Below are 10,626 nucleotides of genomic sequence, written 5' to 3'. Positions count from 1 at the left end.
AGGATTAAATCATCTGGGCCATGCCTCCTGCAAGTCTGATCACCATTATCTGAAATCTGAATAGCTTTTTCTAAAAATGAAATTTGCTCCTGAATATAGGAATGAAAGACAGAAACTCTCTTGAAAGGTTCACCATACGAGTTGTGCATATGACAGCTACATCTACGAAAGCTTATTTCACTGCTGTCTGTAATGTATGGCTCTGGGCATCCATTCTCTTTTTCAGGTCTTATTCCTTGTCCTAAGCAATAGAAAAAAAAAAAGGCCATGTATGTGAATATGGCCACAATCACAAAAAAAAAAGGAAAGCAGACCACAAAATAGCTTGCAAAAGAATACATCTTCAGCCATTGAGAAGTATCTGCAAAGCGCATACTGTAAGACGGTGACAGGAAGCAGCCTTGGAGACTCTGGAACATTTTAGCTACTTAAAATGTAAAGCACTAGTACAGTAATGAAGTGTTTTCAGACGTAGGAGTACTGTGAAAAGAATACAATTTCTGGTTTAATATTAGGTAGGATACGGAAACAAGCATTTAGAAAGTGGGAAAATTGGTATTAAAATATCATAGCTGAATTTTTAACCTAACACTTTAAGCTCTTCCTTTTTAAATAGAGACCTATCTATATATGTCAAGATTGCATGCTAGAAGAAGCATGTCTATTACGTCTAAAAATCATTGTTGGGACCATGTCATGCCAAAAAACGGGTAGATGTGGCACTTTGGGACGTAGTTTAGTGGGCATGCTGGTGGTGGGTTGATGATTGGACTGATGATCTTAGAGGTCCTTTCCAATCTTAATGATTCCTAGTTTTTACTTTCATTATAAATAATCCAGCCACCAAGCCAGGAAACATGAAATTGCTACTATACCCTTAACTGGTTCAGTGGTGGACTTGGTAGTGTTAGGTTAATGGTTGGGCTGGATGATCTTAAAGGTCTTTTCCAACCTAAATGATTCTATGATTCTATGTCATACATCTCAGATCCAGAATTAACCCAGTGGTGGGGGATGTGGTCACTTGTAATTTTATCAATTTAAAATCTAGGTGCATTATAGGTCCATTGATTCAAATAGCTGAAGAAGTTAATATTGTACCTGGATACACAGTATTCTATGAAGGGGAGCAGAACACAGCCAGAGTGATGCTGTCTCTTACAAGGGAAAGAGCATCTATCCCGACATGGCCTGCACTTAGTAGAACCTGAGCACTGTTGAGGTAAGGTGGTGCAAGATGGTGACCTCCCTGGTGTTCAGGATGCTGCCTAGACGCCTTCCATAGGAAATTTGTTCCCTAGAGAAAATGAGAAATAATTTCACCAGACAGCTGACTGTGAGGCTGCCATGACTGCAGTCTGCATGCGTTGTGTGCCCTTTGCAGCTTTCCCTCAATACAGCTAGAGATACCATGCCGGAGCGCTGGGGTTTTCTTTGACTCCAGACAACCCTGGGCAGTGATTTTCCCCCTGCTGCCCACGAAGCTGTCTCACTAGCTGTGTGCCCCCGTCTGAGAGACCCCCCAACTTCACTAGCAGTTCCTAGGGAAGCCGCACTCCTCCATCTGCTCTGCTGTAGCCCAGCCAAAGCGAGTGAGCGTGCTGGAGCATTCAAGTAGAATGAAGTGCTGTAGTGGTGTTATCTCTCCCCATCTCTTCCGTCTTGCTCGGGTGGGCTTCCCTCTCAGAATGAAACACAAGGAGGAGACTAACACAGTGTTTCCTCTTGCCTGATGTTTTCTTGTTATTCCAGCTAATTTGCTCCAAGAGAAGAAATAAAACACGCTTTAAAGAGCACCATTAATTCTGGTCCTTTTAGGCCAACAGCACATCTCCAGGCATCATTAAAAAAAAAAAAAATAGAATTAGTGAAAAATACTTCTTCCTCTTTTTTTAATTAAAAGAAATCCCCATCTTCCCCCTCCTCACCACCCCCCCACCCGGGCTGACTGACAAAGTGAGCAGAATCCGTGTTCTCACACCAGCGGGTATCTATTACATGAGAACTTTCTTCTGGCGCCAGGAGGTATTTAGAGAGTTGGCCTGGCTATTCCACAGGGGAAACCCTGCTGAAAGTTGGGGATACCTGAGCAAAACTCACTGCTGGCCAAACTCCGGGGAAAGCAGCAATCCTTTACGGTTGATAACGTCTCCTTGTTGTTATTGCACTGGAAATGTCCGGGGGAAGGAGTAAATAACAGGGAGCGATTTCTTTCCTTGAGGAAGATGCTCTCGCACTGTGAGAGATCGGGATCCCCTTCAGGAAAACCAGCGGCTGGAAGGACAAAACTGTGCGGGTTTTTGTTGTTGATGTTGTTTAAAAAGCATGTTCCCGCTTACGCTCGGGGTTGCTGAGCGAGGAGCACGACCCCTCCGCGCAGCCCAGGCGGCAGGACCAGCCCCGCAGCCGCCCCCGCAGCTCGCCCGGCCGCTCGCCCCGCTCCCGGCGCCCAGCCAGCCCCGCCGGCGGAGCGGTCGCCTTCCCTCCCGCAGCCCAGGGCTTCCCGCGGCGGGCCGGCCCTCGCCTTCCCTCCCGCAGCCCAGGGCTTCCCCCGGCGGGCCGGCCCTCGCCCCGGCACAGCCTTCCCCGGCGGCGGGGAGAGCGCTGCCCGCGCCGCAGCGGGAGGTCGCCCCGCAGGGTACCGGGTAGCGGAGCGGGGCAGCCCCGGGCCGGCGGGCTGGGGTCTTGCGGGGGGTGGAGGGGAGGGTTTTAACCCCGGGGTTTGTTTTTAAGCCCCTTCACCAAGAGAATCACTGAGCACGTCCCTTCATGGGAAGGTTCGTACTCGCTAGGCAAAATAAATTCTGGTAAATGCTTCTTTTTTTTTTTTCCTTCCAGGGGCTCATTTATCCCCGGTTTGCTTTATTTGACATGGCTTGACCCACTGAGTAGTTTTGAATTTTCTTATACGGCGGAAAGCCGCTTTTTTGGGAAGCCCCCCCTCCAAGATACACACGGGCACAGACTCATTTCCAATAGCTGCTCGGGCTGGTGGTTCCTGCATTCCCCCGTGATGCTTCCAGGATCCCCCCCCTCAGCCCCAGGGGAGCTGGGCTAGCTCACACGGAGCATCCTCAGCTAGGTGCCTACCAGGGGACCGGGACATGGGCACCACGGAGCCGTCACTTTAGGAAAAGTCATCCTTTAGTGGTACCTCGACCCGTGCCAGACCTCTGGCTGAGGACAGGGCACCCACGGCACGGGCTGTAGCAAACAGCGTTCCCGGTACAGGCATTTTCAGCGGGGGCAGGATTGGTGGGGGAATGAGGGACATTGTACGCTTCTCCTTTCACGGGGTGCCTTTACCGGGGGATCTGAGCTATGCAGAGATATATTTGCTCTAGGTGGCATTTAACGAGGGTTATAATCCCTCGTTATAAGCCACTTTCCCTGCAGGACCAGCAATGTCAAGCATCCTTTCGTGGCAGAAGCCCTGCGCGCCCTTCACGCAGCCTGGCTGTGTGTTGTAGACGCTTGGGAAGAGATCAAGACTGAGACGTTTGCCAGACGCTGTCCTCCTCCCCTCCAGACATCCTGCCTTTCTCACCACCGCGAGAAAATGAATAAAACCGCCCTTGTTACACTGAGGTCTTTCCGAAAAAGTGTAAGTGCACTTTAGGTCGGAGCGAAGTGACTCGGTAACGCTGCTGAGTTCGAGGAAAGGACAAATGCCAAAAGAAAGCCTTATTTAAAGCACTTTATCGAGAACACATCATCTCCCTCCTCTACCCTGCTTTGTCGTTGCCAACACCCCAGAGGATGAATGCGAAAAGACACGGGGCTTTTAGCAGTTCTCCCTCCTACCCTCGGAGATAACCTGCGTTTTACAGACTTGGCGCCTGGATATTTTTTTTTCTCTCTGTCTTTTGCTTTTTGCTCTATTTTTTTTTCTGAAACTTTAGGAAGAAAACAAAAGGGTTATACCCCCTCTGCCTCATCCCAGATACCTGGCGGGTTGTTAGCGCCGTGCTCTGAGGCGGGGGCGGCGGCTCTCGGGCACCGGCGCAGCCCGCCCTGCCCGGGGATCCGGGGATGCTCTCCGCCCGGCGCGCCGCAGCGCCGGCCCTCGCCGGCCCTCAGGTGCAGCACGAAATACCTCGAGCTGCTGCCAAAGATGAAAGAAAAAAAAAAGAGAGAAATCTGGTTTTCGTAGACTCCTCTTTGCTCGGGTTCGTTGGTTTAATGTATTTACCAAAATGCCTTCTGGAATAGCGTGAGAAAAAACATTCCGTCCCAGTGCACCTCCCCCCCCCCCCCCCCCCAAATCAGGGCTCTCCTCTCAGCAGTTACCTGCTGCTCCTCTCCCTCCACACACACGCTGGGTTTTGCACACCCGGGTTGCCCCTCCCTCCCCCGCCGGCACCGCACACAGCGTGCGGGGATGGACCCTGAAACAGGGGAGGACGCTGGCCTCGGAGTCCGGCCATAGATCAGATCATGGGTTTACCTCTTAACGGAGAAAAGGGAAAGGGCCTGCACCTGATAACGGGTGTAAAATGCTGCCCTGATGTACCAGGGGTATTTTCCCCACTCAACACGCAGAGAGCGTGAAGGATCAAAGTCTTGACGAGAGGACAAATGGAAGCATGATGTAATGCCCTGGCCCCATCAAAGACTTTATCCCGAAAATGATATCTCGGTCAGGGTCGCATAAATTAGAGGTTTGATGGATGTGAGAGGAGTCAGTTCTGCTCGGTTTCGTTGGGTGTAAATCCGAAGTAACTCCTGAGGCTCACTCCTGATTTACTCCATCGCATTTCCCATTTCCTTTCCTAACCGAGAAGCAGGCAAAGATGATGCGAGAATTTGGCTATTCACCGCCCCCCCCCCCCCCAACATCTTCATTAAATGAGACGCAGTCTCCATTATGCATCGCCTTTAATCTGCCGAGGCAGAGGTAGGCGCGAAAGGTGAGATTTGCCATTGTGGTTTTTAAGACTGGGTACCATTTTCTTCTTTGTTTAAAGAAATTCAGCACTTTCCCCATTAATCTTTAGCAGGGAAAGCGTTCAGCCCGCACCTGTATAAACAACCCAGATGGGGGGAAAAAGTAAACCTATATCTCTTCCCCTGCAGTATCTTTATATATATATATATTTATAGGGATAATGTAGGCTAATTGGGGAGGCAGAGCAACTCCGAAGTCCGGTGCACTCCCCTTTCACCGTCCGGCGTGTGGGACCCAGCCAGAGCATCGTAGTGTCAAACCAAGTTCAAGAGATCCAGTTGCAAGATCAGCTGCCTGTTTCGGTGGTTCAAGAAACGTCAAGTTTCACTTGGAAAGGTTGCCGTTAAACCCGGCTCTGATGTGGTTCTAGCCCCAGCGGGTGAAGCCGAGGTTTATACAGCGTTAAGTGGCCCTCAATAAGACCACAGGGTTGGCGGGGAGTGAAGCGCAAAGCTCTGGGCGAAAAGGCGGCCGGTCGTGCCAGGAAAGTTGTGCGGCAGCAGCCGGGAAGGGTTCCACTCAGCCAGGAGGGAAATGGAAGGGAAAAACCGGGAGCAAAAATTGCGGGACAAGATCTTTCCACCTGTTGTAGTCATTAGATTCTTTTCCGCGAACTGAATTTTTATTCTGGTTAACCGTATCCAGGCAGGGCCGTGAAGGCCAGCGAGGAACCAAACGCTAGTTATTAATCTTGGAAAGACGGGATATTCGGAGTGTGAGAGGGATACAAGTAGTTGGTTGATTTTTTTTTTTTTTTAATTTTTATCCCTGCTAAATTTGCATATCAGCATTTCCAGTGGATGCTGGGTCCCCCCGCTCTCCCTTGGACTCCATAAAAGCTGTAGCACGGAATTTGTTAAAAAAAACCCCGCGAATCGTTCGAAAAGCTGTCTCGTTTAATTCGCTCTGTGACACAGAGCTGTACACAGCCCAATTAACTGGCTTTTCATTAATCGCTCTGAGGACGGGGAAGCCCGCGTTATGCTCACTCGCTACCGCCTGTAGCTTCACCCCAAGCCACCGACACCACCAAAACACAGCCCGCGCGTTTGAAGCCCCCTTTCAGCATTGCTCCCCACAAATCGCAAACCCGCCCCCGGGTGCCGGCTCTCCTGCCGCCCCCTCCCGCTCCGGCGTCCCGCTGGCCGGCGGGGCACCGGGACCGCCCAGCCGCCTCCCGCAGCGGGGCAGGCAGCGGCCCGGGGAAGACCCCGGGGGGGTCGGCTGCGAGGAGCGGGGCCGGGCGCGGCGGGGAGATCCCCCGACCTCGAAGGAAAGGCAAGAGGGAGGGAGGACGCGGGTGGGTTGGGGGCCGAGCCCCGCGCCGCCTCAGCCCTGGCCCAGCCGCTGCCGCCTCGGAGGGAGGGCGCGGTGCCCCGCGCCCCGCGAAAGCGCTTGCGGGGTCGGCGCCGGGGGTGTTTTCCGCCCCGCGGGGCGAGGAGCGGGGCCCTGCCCCGGCGGAAAAGCGCGCAGAGGGCGGTGCGTTCCTCCCGAGGGCGCACCCGCGCCCGGGGACACCCCCGCGCCTTCCCCGCTCCGCGGGGGCTGCCTTCGCGCCCCGCAGCGCCGGGCAGCGGGGAGAGGCGCCGCCCCCGCCGCGGGGCTCGGCCGGCTCCTACCCCCTCCTCCGCGCCTCCCCTCCGCCCGGCAGATGGTTCGCTCCGCGGACACCCGATATATAGCGCTGTCAAGGGGCGCATCCCCCCTCCGCGCCCCCCCACCCCCCCCCCCCCCCCCCGCCCCGCTCCGGCACCGACTCTCCGCGGCGGGGCCGCCCCGCGCTGGGCCGACTCGCCTGGGCCGTCCGCCCCCTCCCGCCTGCCCCGCTGCCCGCCCCCCTGCCTCCCGCCCCGGGCCATGTCCACGGGCTCCGGCAGCGAGGCGGAGGAGCTGCCCGAGATGGACCTGCGGGCGCTGCAGCTGGACTACCCGCCGCCGCCGGGCAAGCGCCAGCCCCGCGGCGGGCTCTACCCCTCGGGGGACAACTCCTCGGCGGCGGAGGAGGAGGAGGAGGAGGAGGAAGAGGAGGAGGAGGAGGAGGACGGCGAGGGCAGCTGCGCGGCGGGGCCGGCGGGCAGCGGCTGCAAGAGGAAGCGGGCGCGGGGCGGCGGCCCCGGGGGCAAGAAGGCGGCGTCGGGGCCGCGGGGGCCGGCGGCCGAGGGGAAGCAGTCCCAGCGCAACGCGGCCAACGCGCGGGAGCGGGCGCGGATGCGGGTGCTGAGCAAGGCGTTCTCCCGGCTGAAGACGAGCCTGCCCTGGGTGCCGCCCGACACCAAGCTCTCCAAGCTGGACACGCTGCGCCTGGCGTCCAGCTACATCGCCCACCTCCGGCAGCTCCTGCAGGAGGACCGCTACGAGAACGGCTACGTCCACCCCGTCAACCTGGTGCGGCGCGGAGGGGCGCGGGGGGGGCGCGCAGGCGGGCGGCCGGCAGCGGCCCCGCCGCCTTCGGGGTGCGCGGCCAGCGGCAGCCGCGGGGGTCAGCGGCGAAGCCCCCCGGGCACCGCCCGGGGTAGCCCCGCCGGCCCGGTCACCCCCCGCCCCGCCCCGGGCAGGGCTGGCAGCGCCCAGGCCGTGGCTCGCCGTCGGGGAAGCGGCGGGGCGGCCCCGGCTGCCCCGTAAATCGCCAGCAATCCTCGCCCCGGGGGCGAGCCGGCAGCCGGCTTTGGCCGAGGGCGACGGCGGGTGTGTCTGTTCGGGGGAGTCGGAGCAAGGAACCCTAAAGAAATAAATTCCTCGGGCATTAGGCAAGCTTCATGTCCGAAAAAGGAGTAACCCGCTCTGCGGGCTGGCCCGGAGCACGAGCAAGGCGTCATTAGTTCATCGGTACAAACCCAAATGCCCGATGCGTGCCGCGGGGGGAAAAAGGTCGCTGATCCAGCGCGGAGTGGTTGTCTTTGAGTAGTTTAGAGGCTTTTTTTCTCTCTCAAATCATGCACACGCTTGCAAAGGGAGAGAAATGTTGCCTTTTTGACGAGAACAATTTCTTGCTGACCGTTGCAGCCCTGTTGAGGAGCATTTAATTTTAATGAAAAACGTAATGAAAATATTTGTTAGAGGAACTTAGCTCCCTCTGTGCTTCCCACAGGGACTAAAACATGATGACGTGTTTGCAACTGAACCAGAGTTAGACATCTATCAGTAATAAAGCTCCAGTTTCATACCAGGATAAACTTTCTAATACGAAATACCTTTTTGTTTTTTCTTTTCTTTTTTTTTGCTTGCAGACTTGGCCGTTTGTGGTTTCAGGAAGACCTGACTCTGACACCAAAGAAGTTTCTACTGCCAGCAGATTATGTGGAACTACCGCATAGTCAACGTAAATAGGTTTTGTTGTTGTTGTTGTTGATGATCTTTTTTTTTTTTTTGTGGGCTGGATATTTTTAAGAGCTGTGATTTATCAGCTCAAGACGAGAAGATGGGGACAACCCCCCATCTCTAACAGTGTTAAATCTGTGTCCCCTGTCATTCCTTTCCCTTAGAGTTCTGAGGGAAGTTTATTTAAAGCAGTAAGGAAGGGAGGCGGTGGAAATTAAGAGTTTTTATGAACTGACTGCAGCAGCTAAGTCTGAGATTTCGAAAGGCCCTTCTTTGGCTTCCTCATTCTTACCACTGCCTGAGGACCTGTTGTTCTGAGGCCTTTAAACTAATGGAACAGGAATATAATGATATAGAATTAACAGCATGGACCAAAATACACCTCTACAAACTAACCCCAAACAGTGTTATTTGTATTCTAAAGCAAAGCAGTATTTTAGAGTAGCTTTGAAACTCGGATAGATTTATAATATATTTTGATGGCTTTTGTATTCATAGATCTGGTTTGCTGCAACTATGCAATAAGTATAGTCATATTTTTTTTTTTTTTTTTTGTCCTTTTAACCAGAGTTTTCTTAAAAACGTGTAAGTGGCTACATTCTGCATTTAGGCTACCATCCACTGGAATTAAACTAATTCCTTTGGTTATGTCTTGAAGTGCCACATGTAAGAATGTGGGACTGTCCCTAGAAGTGTGGCAGAGTTTCCGTGCCTTAATCTGGAAGGGAATTCTGCTTACCGTAAGGCCAGGGTGCATGTGTTGTAAAGAATGAGTTTGTATGATGCTGCAGAAGAACAAGAATTCACAATGTTTGAAACATTTTTCCTGTACTGTCCTGCTTACCTTTGAAAAGTTTACCCTCTAGTGACATTTCTTCACTGATTCAAATGCTGTAATAAAAGAGGATGCCATCAAATAAGTTGCAAATGTAAATAACTCTATTTTTTTATAAATGACATTAAAAGCTTGGTTACAATGACTTACTGGTACTGTGATAGTGTGTGACTGCATCAATACAGGAATGCGCGATCTTGAAACCCGCTTTTGTAAACACAGTTATCTTTCTCATCTCCTGAGAGCAGATACATCTCCAGCAACAGTCACATAAGAACACTTTCACCCCAAACAATTCACGTGAGGTAAAGTACTGTATCAATCAGCAGGGAAAACCACATTTTAACAACTTAGAGAATTCACTATCATAATCTTTTTTGTGAATCAGGAAAATAAATAAATGCAGATTAAGAAATGGATGTCAGTAATTTGTTCTGCTTCATAGCATGGGAGATAGTGTAAGAGCTCCTTTTGCTGTTCTTTGTCATTTTACATTTTCACCTGTAGTCTGTTTTGCTTTTATTTGTATTTGTGAGTTTTCCTAGTTGGGAGCAGACTTTTCCTGTTTTAAGATTAAACCTCCTCAGATAAGATTTTCTTTTTCTCAAAATATTTTCTCAGTGGTTAACTCACAGTAAGGGAGAAGACTGAATTGCTTTAGAGAAGAAAAAGCCTCCTCTTCTTCATTTAAGCAGCCGGCAGGAAGGAACATTTGCTTAACAAGAACCAATTTAACCTGGTTTCTTGTCAGGCCATCCTACATTGTGGATTTCTATTTTGAAATACTGCATAGAAGCCCAAGACTGCCTATTGGCAGTGTCTTTCAAGTAGATGAACTGCAGAAAATTGTTTTTCTTCCTGTGAAGTTTTAAACCAGTCCAGAGCCACTGTGAAATAAAATGAGGGCTCAATCCAGGATCTGCTGAAATTGTTTCTTTCAATGACTTGAGGGCAAGCTGTACAGGGACCATAATCTATCTTCCAGTTTTATCCAGAGAAAGGCTGTGAAGGAACAGGGCTATCCTAATTTGTAGTTATGTAACTGAGGTGGGACTCCAACTGACCTTCTTTAGGAAGCTTTATAAAAAGAAAAGAGTATAAACAGTAAATAAAAAAGGAAGAACCCTTAGGAAGGCATAAGGTATAAGAAATCTCAACCAATGTTTATCTGAACCCTAGAGAAAAGATTATTCAGCAATTTAACTAACGTGCCACTTGAGATAATCTCAGTTGTGATACTTAGCTGGTTTTGGCCTTGGTCCCAGCTGTAATTGGTTAACGACTCTAGATCAGAAAAACAAGGAAAGCATGGAGAACTTTAAACAGTATAGAAGGGTTCATGTGAAATGATGGGAAAAAAATATTCAAGGTAAATTCCCAAATATGAAGTAGTTATATTAAGTAAATACAGTAGGTCAAAATTGGGGGTGAGGAGTGTGACATGAAGAAAAACGTATTATTTCTTCCACCCATGCATCACACTACATGCTCTCAAATACTACTTTTTTCCTTGTGGCTATATAAT

General features: G+C 51.5%; 1 protein-coding gene across 1 annotated transcript; it reads left to right on the top strand.

Moving 5' to 3' along the window:
• Window positions 1-6,805: 6,805 nt before the first annotated feature.
• MSC (musculin) lies at window positions 6,806-8,262 on the top strand. The gene is made up of 2 exons (XM_075705834.1): window positions 6,806-7,333; window positions 8,176-8,262. Exons 1-2 carry the CDS (start codon window positions 6,806-6,808, stop codon window positions 8,260-8,262), a joined length of 615 nt encoding a protein of 204 aa, XP_075561949.1.
• Window positions 8,263-10,626: the final 2,364 nt, after the last annotated feature.

This window comes from Pelecanus crispus, chromosome 2, assembly GCF_030463565.1.
Source record: "Pelecanus crispus isolate bPelCri1 chromosome 2, bPelCri1.pri, whole genome shotgun sequence".
Classification (NCBI taxonomy): domain Eukaryota; kingdom Metazoa; phylum Chordata; class Aves; order Pelecaniformes; family Pelecanidae; genus Pelecanus; species Pelecanus crispus.
Note: the sequence above shows the minus strand (reverse complement) of the source record. Positions and strands in the feature narration are given on the sequence as shown.